General features: G+C 35.0%; 1 protein-coding gene across 6 annotated transcripts in view; it reads right to left on the reverse strand.

Annotated features, from left to right (window-relative positions):
• The window catches only part of LOC5563737, a 143173-nt gene that overhangs the window by 18597 nt on the left and 105041 nt on the right, over positions 1 to 19535 (reverse strand). For all 6 annotated transcript variants that reach the window (XM_021841746.1, XM_021841750.1, XM_021841749.1 and 3 more), the window contains one exon: positions 5257 to 5317. In XM_021841746.1, the coding sequence (XP_021697438.1) occupies positions 5257 to 5317 (61 nt within the window). The remainder of the gene's footprint in view (positions 1 to 5256; positions 5318 to 19535) is intronic.

The following is a 19535-nucleotide window of genomic DNA, read 5'->3' on the forward strand; positions in this document are numbered from 1 at the left end:
TGTGTGAGGTTTAATTTTAGATCGTTTTTCAGTCTCTGCGAAAAACTTGTGCATCCCAGCTGCGGTAGGTACATTCAAAATGAAAACTGAAAATTCAGCTGGTCGTCTGTGCTACCTGCTACCAACCACCAACCGCGTACAAAGTCATAATTCACCAATGGGAGGAAATTAAAAGTGTCAACGAGGAGCATTTCCTGGTTTTTGGTACAAGGAAGTTGGTCTGAATAAGAAAGAGTCCGATGAATGGTGCGTGAAGGAAACGATGGGTAATGATCCGTTACTAATGCGTTGGGACGGGATTGTTTTGGTTCTGTAAGGCAGTACCGGCTGTACTGATTCACTGATTTAGAGGTTACAATTTTAATTGATTATGTTTCTTTAGATTTTCGGCCATAGTCTTTCTACAATTACATTCACTATTGTCAACTACCTTTCCCAAGCCGTCATAGAGAGGAAACTCTGGATGGAATTCTTGAACCAAATCTGGTGAAGAAGTTTTAAAGAGATAGCAAACAGCTGTCTGAAAATGCTCTTCCATGAACTGAGAAATGGGAAAAAATGCTCTACCCCGAACTGAGAAAGTGGAAAAACAATCTCTTTCTCTTTGGAGCACTGAGGTTGTCAAAATAAACTCTTCACAACTGTGGGAATGAAAATATGCAAACACAAACGTGTAAACTCTTCATCCCGCATAGTACGGACGCTCAGTTTGTGAGTGGGAAAAATCGTTTCTCTTTTGAAGTTGATCGGTGAAAGGGGGAGAAAGATGGTAAATCAAGAGCAAGGAAGAAGCCTGGATACAGATCCCCAAATTTGGGATTGTTGTATGGAAATATAGCATCTGATTACTAACTTTTGTCACTGATTGTATTAGTAAACAACCCTTTAGTGATGAAAAAGTTGATTTTTTGTAGCTTGCTCGATTGGTAGAGTCTTATTTACCGGCCAATTATTAAAACGGTATGTAAGGATTTCATACAATACCTACAAAATTGTTTAAAGATGGATTGCATCAGGAGGAAATCAATAGAAAATTCCCCAGGAAAATGTCTCAGGATTCTTGTAGAGAGTTTCTATGATTCGTATTTCATCCGGTCAATTTGCATTCTTCAAGGAGTTCTCCCTAATGTGCCCTATCAAACTTATTGCTTTAAAGACACAATGCATAAATTTTATGCTATTATTTGTTACCAAGTTTCGTCTGTGAACTCCTCCAAAGATTTATATTTTCTCCTAGAATCCGTTGAGTATTTTTCAAATAGTTTATCTTATTATACGCTTATTATTTATTAACAGATGCCTTCAGCAATTTCACTTGGAATTCCTCCAAGGATTAATTCACAAATACTGTCATTGTATTTTCAGGAATCAATTCAAGTTTCTTTCAAGAAATCCTTTCCAAATTTCATCCATCGTTTTTTAGATATCCTTAAGATAGTTCTATAGACATCACTCCTGGTAATTTTTTGGAACTCTGTCATCAATTTTCACTGAATTTCATCAAAGATTCTTCCATTGATCTTGATTCCTTAGAAAATTCTCAGGAGATTCTTAATGATATTTTTACAAAGACTTTTTCAATTGATCTTTCAGAGATATCTTCGAGCAAAACTCTTTTAGTATTTTCTTTAGACATTCTCCATGGCGTACCTTCAAGGATTCTTTCTAAATTACCATCTACAACTACATCCAGAACTAAAGTTTTTTTTAAATAGCCAAAATGCCTACAGGGACTCGTATAAATATTTCTCAACGGATTGCTTTAGAAACTCTTCCAAAACAATAACAAAAATTTTCGGGAACTCTTCTTGTGATCCCTTTGAGTAGAATTCAAAATAATTCCTCCATAATTTGTTCCAGAGATTAATGCCTACACAAATTATCATGCACGTTTATTTTAAGAATTCCTTCTAGAAATACTCAATTTTTTCATGAACTTCTCTAAGATTTCTTTAGGATTTTATTTCTAGATATCCCTTGTACAAACTTGTGAAACCCAAGAAACAATATGTTAACAATTTTTATTGTTATCTTCAGATGTTATTTTTTGTGTTAATTGAAGTATCATAGAGAAATAAAAAAAAAACTGAAGTAAGCTTTAAACAAAGTCCTGAAAAATTTCCGAAATAATCCATAATGCATCTTTGGAAGAATTGCTGTTTGAATATTAGAAGGAATCTTGAGAAATATAGAGTGTAGTTTGAAAAGCCCGAACAAGCATGAGTTTTTTTCATTGTGTTGTGGATTTTTGTGTTAAGTAAAGCTGAAAGTGGATTGTGGCTACTCAGTCAAGGATAAAGGATCAATTGGTGAGCTCGTTTCATGCTTTTATTTCAAATCTGTAAAATTTGTATGACTCCACATTTAATCGTTCAGCGGTGAGACGTAAATATGATTTTTCAACAAACTTTGAATGTTTCGTCGCAATGAGGGTCGGCATAAACTCTTATTTAGAAACTATGTTTAACATATTTTTTTCCTTTTACCTTTGTTTCTGTAATTAAAGAAATACTTGAATGATTCGACACTATGAGATTTACAATTTTTTTACTTTATTCAACAAACTTTGAATGGTTTGTCACTGTGAGTGTGTACATAAGAGTGTTCTGTGATGGTCCAGCAGTCGAGTTTTTTTTCTTTTCATATGAGTAAAATATGAAAGAACATGCTTTTGTCCTGACAGCCGTGCGTTTAATTATTTGTTCAAAAAAACTTTGAATGGTTCGTCACTTCAAGTGTCGACATTATTTTCTTCTACTTGAAAATTTTTCATATCAATTGAAAATATTATATTTAAAAGCATGTTTATATCTCACAAATAATTGTTTTATCGTGGTCTCATCGCTTATCAAAGTGAATCCTAAGACCCAACGATCCTTCCCAATAACAAACATCCCTCCCAGTAACCTTTGTGGAGATGCAGAGGTAAACACGGTCTCCAAATAGCAAAGGTTACACACTAACATTCCTTTCCCCAATCCCACCTGACTGCAAGGCCGTGGCCAGCGCCGTTATTGATCCTGCATAAATAGAGGCACTGAATTATGCACACTGAAGAAGATTATGGTCCATCTCAATCAAACTTCTAGTTGATTCTTTGTGCATCTTCACTGACTTCGGTCAACCACGGAATAGTAGCCATTGATATGCGTAGTCAGTCTAAGCTAAGCTAACTAAGCTAAGCTAGAAGGAATCCTGAGAAATATCACAAGACTTCTTCTTAGGGAAATCACAGATTTAACTACTAGATAAATCAATGCAATACGGTGCAGATGTGATACCTGTATGAAATCAAATTACATCACTTGAGATACTTCTGATTAGTCTCCTCAATTCGAGGTATTTTGTGAAACGCTTCCTGAAAAAAAAAACTCTGCAGTGATTAATGAAGAAAATCCCTCAAAAATCGAAAGAAAAACATAAAAAGGAATCCCAGGTGGAATTTCTGGTGTATATGTGAAACTATCTCGTTTTCGTTTTAAGATAATTTGGCATATCCTAAGACATGCAGACATTTTTTGAGAAATTCGAATATAAGATTGATTACCGTCTCAAAAAAAATCCTTCAGACAGGCAGGGAAAGATCTGTGACAGAAGTCTGATTTTAAGTTGGAATCCAAGAATTATCCAATAATTAATATATAAATATGAATACTGAAAACAATCCCTCCAAAAAATATATTAGGCTTCATAGCACAATAGTTGCCTTTTTTTTCCGTCGGCCCTCCTGCCTCCCTCTGGCAACGCCCATGGGAATTTCTATAGAATGTTTTGGAATATTTTTGTTTCATTTCATATGGACTTTTCAGTGTTTTCTGTAGTCTTCTGGAGAAATCTTTGGAAGAATCCCTGGTGGAACTTTTGGAAGGATTTTAAGAGGATTTTTTAAGGTCCTCCTGAAGCATTCTTTTGAGGGATTCCAAAAGAATATTCTTGAGTATTTTCTGAAAAAAGTGATCCGTAGAGAGAGTATTCTGATGAAATTTCTGAAGTAATTTCTAGAGTATTTTCATAAGGAGCTCCAGGATGAATACCCGAAAGAACATATCTGAAGATTTTCTTGAAGAATCCATTTGAGAAATTCAAATCATCTTAGTAGAGCAATTCTTCACATAAATAAAACTTGTAGAGGAATTCTGTTAGTTATGCTGGTAGAACGTTATGTGAAATTCCTTGAGGAATACATCCTAGAAAATCCTTGATAATCTTATTGAGCAGTTCATCATTGAAAATAAAATCGAGGGGATTCTAAAGGATTTCGATTTCCGGAATGACCCTTCGGAGGTATTCCTTGAAAAAATCCAGTAGAAATTTATGGAGGTACTTCTGGAAAAACCATACAATAATTTGAAATTTTTCATACAAAAACATTACGAAGGGTGAGAGAGGAGGGAATCAAAAAATTGTCAATTTAAGCTTCACATGATAATTGGACCCTGCCTTAAAGATTTTCTATACATTTTTAATCTTAAAATCTTTGTCATCATGCGCACGACATGTATTTTCCATGAATTTCAATTTCTATTGAATTCGATTATCTTATTCTTCAAAACAAACCACCGTGTAGCGTCTCCAGAAACTTCTTTTTTTCCCCAGAATCATCTAAGAAATTCTTCAGGAATTCCTCCAAAATAAAACAAGGAATCACTCCAAAAAGACAATGTTCCGTGGAAGTTTGTTCTTGGAATAGCCTTGAAGTTGGAACAATGAAAACAATTTCTCTAGAAACTCGCCCTAAATTCGTAAATTTCTAAAGGAAATTCTAAAAACAAGCAAGAATTTTTCCATAAATATTTCCAGACAATCTTATAAAGAGTTCCGATTCTTCTAAAATCATTCAGAGATTCTTTAAGTAATTTCTACAGTGCATTTTTGAAGGATTTCTTCAATGATTCATTTGAAAAATACTTACACATTATTTTAGATTATTACTTCGATATATTCACGTTTTTTTAGGATTTTTTTCAAGCATTCTATCAGGGCAATCATTTGTATGTTTTTCCCAAGAACTTTTTGAAGATCTTTATAAACTTTACTGTTTGTTACTTTATAGATTGCTGAAAAGTCCTGAGATGATTCTGTATAATGGATTTCCAGCTGTTTTATTATATTAATGATTATATTTGATTTTACATATGTTGGGAGAAGGAAATACTAAAACCAATAGAACGAAACAGAACCACCACCCGCACTGTTGGTATACCGTTTTATTGGTTTCCCTCCCGCTTGAAAATTGCACCCTAGGAAAATACTTACATGATGTAAACACCTGCATTGTAGCCGTGCACCAGAATGTCGACTCCGACACCGCTGACCACTGGGAAGGCACCGTCGAAATGCAAAAAGAAGAAAAGAAATTCCGTTAAAACAATGTGGTTGCCGGCATTTGCTTCTAAAACTATTCCCTTCCCACCCATATGGTCGTCGAAACTATATCTGGGAAGGTGCTTCTGTAATTCTTGACATTCGTAAAATGTTGTGCTCATGGGCGTAGCTAGAGTTTTTGTTAGCGAAGGGGCAAGCCATATCAAAAGTAAAATCTTAATATCTGCTTCGAAAAAATCAGAATAAATGAAATTTGCGATGAGTAGATTTAAATTAGCTTGAAGGGATTTCTGCAAAATCATAGAATAATCCCTGTTATAATTGTTGGAAGAACTCACAGGGAATACATGAAAGTGCCTTTGAAGACAAATACTTCGAAGAATTGTTAGTAGTTTTGCTAGCAACATCCTTCCATGAAGTTTATCATGACGCAACTATTTTATGAATTTAGGTGTTTAGATTTAAGAGATTTCCTGCTTTCTTCTTTACTTGCGAAACCCTTTCCCTTCCCCCTCTGGCTACGCCCATGGTTGTACTACTCGTTGCTAAAATGGGTAAAATAGCTGAAATGGCCATCGCCCATACACGAAGGACCAATCGGGCAAAATTAATTTCCATACACTGAACATCAAAACAGATTCTTCCATTTCGAAAGAGCTTCGAAAAGCGTATGATGAAAATCCGGAAATCGAGGATCACACCAATAATGGAAAGCAGAGCAACACTATTTTATTCATCCCCGGTTGAAAGCAATTTCCGTACGCAACGCCATCCTCAAAGAGATGCAGGTTCTCGGTATAAATGGAAAGCGAAGAAACCGGGCAGCCTACCCAGGCGGTCGGATGCTGGATTTAAATATTAGATTTATTTCAGTTTGCTGCATTCAATGCTCGGAAAGTCCGGGTCACATTCCTTTCCCATCCAACATGAGGTGGTGAACTGGGGTGCAATGCTTATCTCTAATGGATTCTACTTGACTAGAATTAGTAATTGCATAAAGAACATCACACGAATCAATTTGTGTTCCTACCATGTATGTATATCTTACTTCGTTTTTTGATTCAACCAAGATAGTGATGGATTTGAGATTGGTTAAAACAATAAATAAACAAGAATGCTTATCATGCCAGCCGTATTCTATCGTTTATTGAACGTGTACAAAATGTGACACGACGAAACAGAAATGAACAGCATCTGGTGGTTGTAGTTTTTGCCATTCCTAGAAGAAAATTCAGTATCTGTTGAATACTTTTACTTATCGCAACCCTTTTCCCATGAAGATGAGCACAGCTGTTCGCGTTCCAGCTCAATGTCTCATCTTCAACAGGATAGCATCGCTATCCCCTAATGGAAAATAGAGTCGCATCGTTTTCCTGGAAACGGTTCTACTTTTCCGCGGAAAACCCGTCATTTTCGACGGATTAAAATTTCGAAAATATTCCTGACATGTTCTTAAACGCTAACAAGTTAGTGAATGGAACACCTGAGCCAACCGCTCTCCAACAAGGATCTATAGAAGAAGGGTGTTTTTACGAGTGTCAATTTGGTTCGATTGCGCGAAAAGTGAGTCAATCTGGGGGTAATCGGAAAACTTTTAGAGGGGCTGTTCAATATAGTGGCAGCGGCAGTTTTGTTTTAGAACTTTTTGAGCGGAACAAAGTGACAAAGTGTGGATTTGATGAGATTTCATAAAGTGGAATTAAGTAAGGGTAGTTCATAAAAATGTGATGATCGTACTATTTGCAGTTCTTTTAGCCGAAAAATAATCGGCGTCAGTCTTTAACACAGTTATTTTTACACAACAGATTAATTAAAACATGCTGTACACTAATTTGTTGCATGATTAGGAGACGTGGTGATAAAATAATAGATATACAGATTTGATCATATTTCTAATGAAAAAAAAAAGGTTAATTTTCAAAGATTTATAGCACAATTTCAAAATAAGACACATTAAAAAAAAAATAATAATCTCTGAGATCTCCACCAAAAAAAAGTGTTGAATCTCCTTCATTTTCTAAAACGGAAATATTCTATCGATCTCGATTACCCCGAAGCACATGGTATCATTACTTCGTAGTATAAACCTCCTTCGGATGATTGGGAAGTACAGTTCGCCTCCGAGCGTCGGGGTCTCTCAAAGTGCTCTGAAGCTTGCAGGTTGAAGTGAACATCTACCGAATAGAGAGTCATGGGTTCGATTCCCACCAGATTCGCAGATTCAATTTAAACAAACAAAACACCAACACGTTAATGCTTCGGTTATGTCCTTTGAAGGAAGCACCACACTAGATAGACAACAGACTAGCATGCAACACCCAGTGGCACAGTTTGAAAATCTTGCTCACAAAAGGTTTATCGGACTGAAGTGGGAATCGAATCCCCACTTCTTGACACGATGCGGTCAAACGCCTGACGACACTAACCACACGGCCACGAAACCAACAAATTCAATTTCCATTTATCCCTTGAACGTCCATAAATGACATCGCATTTTTTGGCAGATTTTTGACACCCTCCCCATCGTAGCCTATTTTCCTATACCTAATATATGGTTCGTAATAAAATCGTTCACGCCTACTCCCCCCCTAAAATACCCTCAAAACCTAACAAAAGTACAATTCCTTAAGGTGAAACATCTCGGAATCCAAAGATGGCCGGCACAATGGCCGACTTGTGCCCCTACTCGCGTTTTCAAAGGCACTAAACTGAATAAAAATACGAAAAACGTTTCTGATCTTCTTATTTTAAGCTGTCTGCTAGTGCACAAAGCCAAAATAAGAAGGACACGATTGTTGGATGCTTTTTTCGATAGATTTGAAGTTTTAGTGCAGTCTTATTAGTTGACTCCAAACTATTTCACCTTAAGCCAGAATAGCCAAAAACTAGACAATTCATATGTGCTACATTTTTATGTTTATCGCGATTCACAGAAACATTCATTCATACTATTCTATTTCAATCTAAGTGCTTGCATAGCCAATATTGAGAAGCATGCTGAAAATACCGGAATTTCTTCCAGTATTTTCTTGTCAGCATTACCCAGCCAACCAAAATGGTGTCCGGCCATTTGGCCGAATGCCGTTTGGCCGAACGCCATTTGGCCGAATGTCATTTTGGCCGCTTGCTTAAAATTTATAAGAGATTTTTCCTTCTTTTGATCATATGCTGTTCTTTCATATTTGAATATTTTTCATAGTTATTGGAATTCAGTCTAAGTAAAGAGTTTTATGAAAAACATATAATTTTTAACACAAGGGATGATGTCATTCTCCACCAAGATTAATATTACAGAGTGTTAATTGAACTCTGCAATCCGGACGAGTCGGAAAATACTTACATCAAATAAGCTCACTGTTTCACAGTTGTGGAGAAAAAACCAAACTTGTGGTTGCTAAAAATTAATTAATTTACTTAGTACGATCAGAATGATAGAAGCAAACGGATGCTACAGTAGGACGAATAAGTCGTAATCCGTTTTAGTAACTGTCAAAAGCTGACTGACTACAAATGCAATGCAAAAACCTATGCTGGCAGCTATTTCCGCTAGCAAATAAGTGAAAAATTGCTTACATCTAGGATGTTCCTCTAAACTGTTCTTTGAAATTCAGCTTTGAAATTAATTACAAAATGCATGGTAATTGTAGTTCACTATTTTTTCAAATTCGGCCAAACGGCATTCGGTCAAATGACATCGGCCAAATGACCCTTTCGGCCAAATGGCGTTCGGCCAAACGGCATTCGGCCAAACGGTGTTCGGCCAAATGACCCGGAACCAACCAAAATGTATGTATAACGAAATCACCCGGAGGCTTTGTATGTGTAAAATTTTACTTATAAGATGTCGCGAAAAGGCCTTCTACGTACAAAAGTGGAGGCGATATGCGTGCATATATTATGTGATGAATAAGAACATACAATGCGAGTGTATAAATATTCTACTGAACTAACCTGTGATCTCATACGACTTAGCTTATGATAACAAATGTTGATTTGACGAAACAAAATGTACAAATGAACTCAGAAGAGAAGTGTTTTATGCGAGGAAACTCATCAATCTGACGAGTTTATCCACGGTGTTTTGCGGGTTTGATGTAATTAGTATGAATATACGAGTTGTAACGTGAAGTTTCATGCGATTTCTGGTTGTCTGGGTAATATATGCAGCATATCAGTAATATGACACAAATATCGAACAAGCCAGGCCCAGTGTGCAGACTTGGGTTTGAAGATAATTAACCCGTATAGGCCTGAGTGAAAGCCAAAATACTAAAACCCTTACCACTCAGCAAATACTTAACGGATTCAAATATTCTTTTGTCAGTATACTGGCCCGCATATCTAGTTTCTAGAAGTGGTCGGAAGAACTCGGGAATACTCCTGTAGCCGGAGTTATTGCGGTGGGTCACTGGGTCAAGTCGGGTAGAAAAAGGCGTTTTTTTGGGACATGCTAAGTTATCTTAATTTATTTCCAATGGCAACAATTTTAATTTGCATAAATCATTAAGATCTGATTTTCAACATTATAAATGAAGAGTATTGCACCGTTTAGAATGTTCTGGTTGTGGCCACTCGGACTTAATGCCCTGAAGAACCGGTTCTAGATTTGTTAGATACTAAACCGTTTCAATTCTCTAAAAGTATAGATCGAACATAATAGTTCACTAAAATGCGTTCCCATAAGCTTGTCACAGATGTTGAGATTCAAATTGTGCATTTCATCATAAATTTGAGGCATCCCGGGCACTCGGAAATGGTCAATTGTAGGATCAATCAAATGCAGTTGACATAATTATTCAATTTAATCGATTATCAGAAGGTTTACGTTGATGCGTTTTTCTTAACACTTCTTGATATAGTGGCCACATTATAGCCGATTCTGGAAATTATCTGTGACTTGAAATTTGCTTACCTCCAGGGGCACAGAAGCACAGAACCCTTGTCACCCGACCTGACCCAGTGATCCACCGCAATAACTCCGGCCACAGGAACATTCTTGAGATCCTATGACCACTTTTATAAACTAGATATGTGTACCAGTATACTGACAAAAAATAATTGAAATCCGTTAAGTATTCGCTGAGCGGTGAGAGTTTTAGTAATTTTTTCTTCACTCAGGCCTATACGGGTTAAAAAAATACGGCAATCAGATTGTCCACGAGTGAATAACACGATAAACGCAAATATTTGAATTTTCATGCAAGAAACGGAGACAACGGTACCAACCGTTTCCTTTCAGGGAAATAGATAAAATCGTTGGGAGTGGCGTTGCAAAGATTGTCTATGTACACTCCATGCTTCTCCTTCTCTTGGGATGGGACACAGGTATTTCTCCCTAGTGCCATGGCTCTAGAGCCTTGGCTTAAGCGCCTTTCAACGCTTTCTGGAAAGATATGAAAACCCTCCCAATATGCAAAAAAATCAGTTTGAAAATAATCTATTCCTGGCTTTGGATGAAAATACATACACACTCATTTACATAGTATATTGGAACGAACTAACCAAATTATTCAAGTCAACTCTGCTATCCAATGAATCCGCAGTTTATTACTCCTTATTCAATAAATTGTTCAACATATAATCCAATATTCAGAGCCCTTAAAACAAACACTTGGTTTCGGCTGCCATCACGAAATACGATCCAGAAATCGAAGAAAAAGTTGCTCACGTCTTTGAGCTCATCTTCGGCCTCAGCCGCTATCACGGAACACTACCAAGCAAAACGCGTAAACGAAAAAAAACGCTCGAGACCCAACTGGTGAAAAAAACTACCACTTCACTTTTCATAAAACTCTTCATAACAACCTGGGTGGCATAGCACCATAAGCAGTTTGGAAATTTCACAAGCCAAATTCGCATATCATCCACGACAGTCATTTTGATGTTTGATTGGCCAAACACGGAACCAACAGCGTGTGAAAATCTTCGCAAACAAAGATCCACTATTATAGCATTACAAAATTAAAATTTTATATTTACAGAATAACACTTCCGGAATATTTTCCGGTGGCATAGCTCCAACAGCTGTTGCCATATTCCACCTACCGAATCGAATTAAAACGTGTCAGAAAAATCAAAACACGCGCGCACGGTTTGTTCAATTTCAGAAAATTTGTTATTTAACAGTAGCTAAATTAACAAGCATTTGAGGAAAAAAACACTCTGTGCTTTATTAAAAAAACATATAAAAAAAGACGATTGTTTGAAATAAGCTTGCAAACAAGCACTGAAAAATATATTTTCAACCAACAAATCGATGAAAATAAGCCATGGAAAAATAGAAGCTTGCAATAAAACATAAGGTACCCTGGAGCAAGTGACAATCCGGATAAGTGAGATCTTCAGAAATAGCAGAAATAGCTCATTCGTGGTAAGATTTTCGAGGTGACATTCCTCTTGGAAGTTGGAACCATAATGGCAAAGAACGTATTAAATACAAACTATAGGGTTTTGTGTGAACGGTGTATGTGTTATGGCTTCAGCGTCATTATATTTTTGCAAAAAAAAACAATCGGTACGATTTACGTCTTGTGTTGTCTTGAAATGAAATAATTGTGAGAAAAATCAGATCATCATCAGGAAGCACAAGTCATGAATTTCAATGAAGGCTGCTTACGTTAAAAACACAAATTCACTTTGTTTTATATAAAAATTTAGTTGGTCTGATTTACCCTAAATTCCTCCATAGTGGGACATTCCAGAACAAACTTTAAAATAACATTATTTTTCCGCAAATTACCATCTTTATCACACTGACTAGTATTAAAAAATTCAATCAATCCATATAACCAAATCTCAAAAACATTAAAATATACCTCTCTGAAATTTTGACATCCGTTTCATCAAGTATTGTTCTATGTTGCCTGAAAATTTGAGCTTGCGATCTTTTGCGCTTTTGGAAATATTAAGGTTAAAAAATTGGTCTATTTTTCAAGTTTTTCTTTTCATAATATCTTCATTTTTATGCATCGTATTATTATTTTTTTTTTCCACCAGAGCTTGTGTTTGTTATATATTTATCAGCAAAAAATATTATATGACATGATTCTTAGGAAAAATGACAAGTTCGTTGAAAAATAAAACGTTTTTTCACTATTTGTTTCTATTTTTGCCAATAGCTCGAAAACAGCAGGCTGTGGAATTTTGACGTCTTCGAGAAAGTTGTTCATTCTATCAAAATGAACAACTTTGCCGATTATTCCAAGTCTCTGGAACGTCACAGTAAATAGATAGATTGTGGTGCCACCTATGAGGACGATTTACGAACTATCCGTTTATGTCAGTAGATGGTCCTCGTTGTTACAAAAAAATGTTCCCGAAGACACCAAATACCGGAAAGGCTTCGATACCGAGTTATTAATTTTGTCCCGCCAGATTGCGTCCCTGGCCCATAGTGCATTGCACTTATTCTCGTTATCATATGATATGAATATTCTTTTCAGTATCCTTACGGCCGATCGAATATGTGCTCCACACGATTGCACACTGCTTAGCACATAGGGTTGAAACCATTAAAACCAATGCAATAGTTGTAGATAGCCATCGGTTGTCGGTTTCTCGTCAAGCAGACCAGTACAATGGTTGTTCAGTGTGGAATTCAATTGTGCAGTGCTACAGTCCAGTTATAAAATCTGACCAACGTAGGTGATTCCATTGTGATTATATGTGCTTGAGATCGGTAAGATGTTACTAAAACTGAGTTTTGAACATGATCCCAAAAAGCGTATTCATAATAATTCTAATGGCTCTTTAGAATGCCTTATTGCTGTGCGCGTTTGAATCGCAAATATCAAATGTGGGAACACCAAACGCGGGAAGATTTTTCAACAAGAAAGGCGAAGTCAAAAATTGTTTTTTTTTTCAATTTCTCATCGTAACAGACTGTTCTTCATCACGCCAATCTGTCATGAAACGGCCTACTTTCCTGCACTGAAGTATGCAGGCAGGGTGTCTACTACCTGGAAAAACCTGGAAAACCTGGAATTGTCAGGGAAATTTATTCAACCTGGAAGAAAACTGGAATTCTCAGGGAATTTCGGCTACACTCAGGGAAATTATTTTGAATCAGTAGTACATGGTAGAATATGTCGTTTTGAGACACAAAATCTTTTCGACCAAAAAATTTTCGGCTGCGCCGCTATCAAAACGTTAAATGACATGTTTAGTCCTTTTACCGATTGTTATTTACATGTTTCGACAAGGAAGCAGAATTTAAGATTGCCATGTTGGTTAAGGCGTACAGTTCCAGGTGAGTGTCGTACATGAGCTTATGAAACATAGTTTGAAACATTCCAATTTTTTTTGCCTTTTGTACAATAATAGTAAACTTTGTAGGAAGAGAGCAACATTTACAAAAGGTACAAAAAGAGTATATTTTTTAGAGTTGGTCACTATTTTGCAAGTTTCAATTGATTTAATCATGTAATGAATGAATCTGCTTGCAGTGAATTCTAGTGCAAAATTTTACACTCAAGAGAAATCAGCAGAGACTATTCCATAAGTTCTTAAAAATATTTTACTCAGATCCCGAAGAATGCTTCAGCAATTCTAGTATTTTCTCTAGAATACTTCCAGGAATGCTACCAACAATTTTTCAATGCATGCATCGAAGAATTTGTTCAGAATTTGGTCTAGAAAATCTTAGAGCACTCTAACGCGTCCAAAACGGTTTATTTCATAGTTAAAAAACCTGTAGTAATTTTCACGAAGATTACCCTGAATAAATAATCTTAGCGATTATCCCAAGATTTCCTCCAGGTGTTTTTGCACTGATTCTTTCATCGATTTCTTCAGTTGTTATTTCTAGAAGATTTACCACAGATCCTACAGGAGCTCTTACTGTAGGATATTCGGATAGCAAGTTTCAGGACACAGGTTTGTTATTGTTATTGAGTTTTTAATAAATATCATTTCGTTATTTTTTTTTTTTCAAGAAACCCAATAATATTTCCTATGCCGATTTTTTTTATTTATTCTAGGCATTTTCATTAGATTTCATTTGTTTTCAAAATTTATCCTAGATTACTCTCAAAAATCGCTCGAAAAATCCTTCAGACATTGTTCGATGAAATCTATTATAAACTTTTCCAAGAATTCCTCGATAAATTTGAACTTGAATTCGGCATTTTTCCAGCTTGTGATTAAATTGTCATTATTATTGCGGTTCAAACATTTCTCTAAAAGAAATCAAATAATATTTCCAAATCCCCATGTATTCTTTTTAAATTTTATTCATGGTTCCACACCAGTTAATATTACAACAATTATTACAGTTGTTGCTGCGATCATTCATATATTTTTTTCATGAATTCTGTCCAAATTTCATCAGAGAATTTCTTCAAAACGTCTTGTAGGACATTATTGAGAGATTGTAATTTTTTTAGTTATCTTAGCAATTTATCAAGAAAATTCTAGGAAGAATGTTATCAACAATATAGGAGTTCTTTCAGAGATCCTTGTAGAAATTTATCAAGGCATAGTTAGAACTCACACAAGTTTCATCTGATGTTACTTTAAGATTTACTTTCGATATTCTTCGCGGATGTTTTTAAAAATCTTCCCCAGAACAATCTGTATAATTTCCTTGACATTGCACATTGGTCCAGGAATCAGTTTTACGCGGAAAGATGCATTTTGAGCTTTAGAATGAAACATAAGACAAAAACGGTCTTCTACAAAGTTCTTTGTATTAGTTAAGCCCTTTGTTTGGTGTTATTGAAAATTAGGGTGGACCACATTTTCATAGAAATTGTGTAACTGATTTTCTTATTTGTAGAAATTATATTATACATGCTTCAGCAAAGCAATTTCGAACAACTTTGCCCAAAAAGTTTTTTTGTATCTCTTAAATTGACCGATTTAGAGCTTTTTTCCTGCAGTGACATAGGGTGGTCCGAACAAAACTGGTTTTCTGGCTCTAGAGTTTTCAATTCAAATATATCATCAAAGTAGTCTATGAAACACTTTTAGAGCTTTAAAAAATGCGTAATTTGGTGAGTGAAGAAACTCGCTATCTCCTTCCGTTTAGGAGTTATTGTTGTTTTTCTCTCAAAAACATGCTCAAAGTAGGCATGTGAATATCTCTGATTGGGGCAATCATAAAAAATATCTTTTGACGGCATTCAAAAGACAAAATAAAATTGTATATTACATCAAAAAATTACAGATGTGTTATTTCTGTAACTTAAATAAAATGCCTTAAGAAAATGTGGTCCACCCTAATTTTCAATAAAACCAAACAAAGGGCTCAACTAATACAAACAACTTTGTAGAAGACCGTTTTTGTCTAATGTTTCATTCTAAAGCTCAAAATGCATCTTTCCGCGTAAAACTGATTCCTGGACCATAGTGCATTGCGCTCGAGACATCCCTATATTTTTTACTGGAAAAAATCTTTAAAGAATTCCTTGAGTATTAAAATAAATCAATAAAATGGAGTTCTTGAAGAAATTTCGAATTCTTGAAGGCCTTCTTAACGGGAATGTTGGAGGACGTCCTAGTGATATCAATGGAATATTTTTTTTGGAGAAATAGAAACTTCATTGAAAATTGTCTGAAACGATGTTTGGAGGGATTCTTGATGGAGTCTCCGAAGTAATTTCCGTTAAAAATTCCAGATAGCATTTCTGAAGGTATTTAAAAATTTGAAAAATATAAAAACAATCTCCTGAAGAAATCTTCGGAGTAATATATGAATGAAGTCTATACCCCAGCGACACACATGTTATAATTGTGTATTATAAACTGATATATGACCAAAATTAGTCATATATTGGTTGATAATACACAATTATAACATGTGTGTTGCTCGGGTAGTAATACCAGCACTAATACTTGTAATGTCACAAGGAATAAAAAAAAAAGAAATAATCTTATAAAAATGTATGTTTAACTTAATCTGAATTTCATTTTAAATAAATGGCTGTTTTTTTCCTTAAGATTGAATAGACTTTTTTATATCTGTCTTTTATGATTAAGGCACTTTCAAATCATTTGATAAAATTTTTTGTTTTTCGTGGAAATTAAATAAAAATCACCAATATTTTTGTTATGTTGTTTACACGTTCAGAACAAAACAGACTGTTTTTTTTTATTGAATGCAAAAATACTTTCAAAATCATTGTTAGATATTAGTTTAGGTACCGTAATCCGGGGGAAAATTGTTCACTATTTTACAACTTTTTGTTGTGTTGTCCCTCGGAATTCAAATAATTGTCAAATAAATTTCGACAAAATCAGTACTCCATTGATCTTTATCAGTTTATGTAATCGAATTTACATGAAATAAAATTTAACATATCATAAAAATTGTTTTAATATCGGGGAATATCGGGGCGAAATTGATCACCATATAAAAAAGCAGGTTTAGGAATAAAAAAATTCCCTCTTTACTAAATTTGGGTCTCCTGAATCTGAATATGGTGTCAAAATTCTTACAACTCGAGTATTTCATCATTTCATTGCAAAACTAAATTTGAAAATTTGCCTAAAACGTCTAGATGTAGGCAATTTCTCTTGAAATAAACACATTATATGAGAATAAACGATTTTATGAGCGTAATACTATTCTTGATACGCTGTATGATATAAAAAATAAGTCGAATTTCTCAATTGGACCCTGGCTCTAAGCCCTTTTGGAAATTATCTAATATCTTGAAAAAACCTCAGAAGCCAATACCGGCATTGAAAGAGGAAAACAAATTATTACTAACTAATTGCGAAAAAGCTCAAAAACTTGCTATGCAGTTTGAAAGTGCGCACAATTTTAATTTAGGACTTACTAGTCCAATTGAAAATGAAGTTACTCAGGAGTTCTAAAATATTCTCAATCAAAAGAACGTTTTCGAAAATGCCTGGGAGACTGATTTGGAAGAAGTGAGAACTATTATTAAAAAAATCAAAAACATGAAAGCTCCTGGCGATGATGGAATTTTCTACATCCTCATCAAGAAACTTCCAGAAAGTAGCTTATCATTTTTAGTTGATATATTTAACAAATGTTTTCAATTAGCATATTTTCCTGACAAATGGAAAAATGCTAAGGTTGTTCCAATTTTAAAAATCCTGCAGAAGCTTCTAGCCATCGTCCAATCAGTTTGCTTTCCTCCATCAGTAAACTTTTTGAAAAGGTTATTTTGAACAGAATGATGGCCCACATCAACGAAAATTCAATTTTTGCCAATGAACAGTTCGGATTCCGCCATGGACATTCGACTACTCATCAACTTTTACGTGTAACAAATTTGATCCGTACCAACAAATCTGAAGGCTATTCTACTGGTCTTGCTCTTCTAGACATAGAAAAAGCATTCGACAGTGTTTGGCATGAAGGTTTGATTGTAAAATTAAAAAACTTTAATTTTCCAACATACATTGTTAGAATAATTCAAAGTTATCTGTCAAATCGTACACTTCAGGTTAATTATCAGAACTCCAGATCTGAAAGACTTCCTGTAAGAGCTGGTGTTCCTCAAGGCAGCATTTTGGGACCAATATTATACAATATTTTCACATCTGACTTACCTGAGCTACCTCAGGGATGTCAAAAATCTTTGTTTGCGGATGACACAGGCCTCTCCGCCAAAGGACGAAGCCTGCGTGTCATCTGTAGTCGATTGCAAAAAAGTTTGGATATTTTTTCTTCATACTTGCAAAAATGGAAGATTTCTCCTAATGCTTCCAAAACTCAACTAATAATATTCCCACATAAACCAAAAGCTCTTTATTTGAAACCTTCAAGTAGACATGTTGTCACGATGAGAGGGGTTCCAATAAATTGGTCAGATGAAGTTAAGTATCTAGGGCTCATGCTAGATAAGAATTTAACTTTCAAAAATCACATTGAGGGCATTCAAGCCAAATGTAACAAATATGTAAAATGTCTCTATCCCCTTATTAATAGAAAATCAAAACTTTGTCTTAAGAACAAGCTTTTGATATTCAAACAAATTTTCAGGCCAGCCATGTTGTATGCTGTACCAATATGGACTAGCTGTTGTAATACCAGGAAGAAAGCTCTGCAGAGAATTCAAAATAAAATTTTGAAAATGATTCTGAGGCTTCCTCCCTGGTATAGTACCAATGAGTTACATAGAATATCCAATGTTGAAACATTGGAACAAATGTCAAATACAATCATTAATAATTTCAGGCAAAAATCGTTACAATCTTCTATTGCCACGATTAATGCGTTATATGTTTAGGTTAAGTTAGGTTAAGTATATTGAAAGCATATTTTTTTTTCTCTTATAAGCAGGTGAAATCAACTCACCTGTAAAAAAACTGAACTGCTACGGCAAATGAAATGTAATATGTTGTTAACAAAATTTTAATTAAATCTTAAATTTGTTTTACCAAATTAGGATGATAGTGTTGTCAAATAACACAGAACACCTAGATATAAGAAATGAATGTAATGTTTGGAATGATACTAATAAAGAAATAAAAAAAAAAAGTCGAATAGTTCATACTTAAGCTTACACAACATTTTAAACACTCAAAGTTTACATGTAGGAATAGCCCCAGAGGATTGTTTAGCACCGACATCCCCAACTGTGTTGCTTACACCTTCAAAATGTGTGAATATTCCAATGCAAAACTGACCCTACTAAAAAAGAAATAGTTCAAAATCATCATTAGACATCTATAAACTAGAAAACATGGGATGTATGTGGTGCCAACTTAACCTTCAGCATCCTTGGGAGGAAATGTGTTTTGGTATCGACCTGATCAAATTCGCCCCACTGATCAATTTGCCCCCGGATTACGGTACTATATTTGAAAATGAATTTTTAGTCATCTAAAATTCGTCAATCATTTATGTATTCTGGAGAATTTCATAGATCTGGAATTATTTTTTGAACCCTGGAAAAACCTGGAAATATCAGGGAATTTCATTTCTGTAAATGAGTAGACACCCTGGAATAGTCATTACCTAACTGAAATCAGTGCTGTAATGATTCATTACGCAACGCTTTCTCATTACGCAAATGTTTTGAGTTGCGTAATGAATCATTACACAACAATATATCAGAAATTGTAAAATAATGCTGAATGCATTCCGACATATCGGAGACGAACCAGCCACTGGCTGAAAGTCTCCTTAATAAAGATAAAATAAATAAAAAATAAATTCCGACATAATTTCTGATACCCTCAAGTAGTCTTCTACGAAATTGCAAAAAATGTTGTACGTAACTCGTTGCAGAACT

This window comes from Aedes aegypti, chromosome 2 (assembly GCF_002204515.2).
Source record: "Aedes aegypti strain LVP_AGWG chromosome 2, AaegL5.0 Primary Assembly, whole genome shotgun sequence".
In the NCBI taxonomy this organism is placed as follows: domain Eukaryota; kingdom Metazoa; phylum Arthropoda; class Insecta; order Diptera; family Culicidae; genus Aedes; species Aedes aegypti.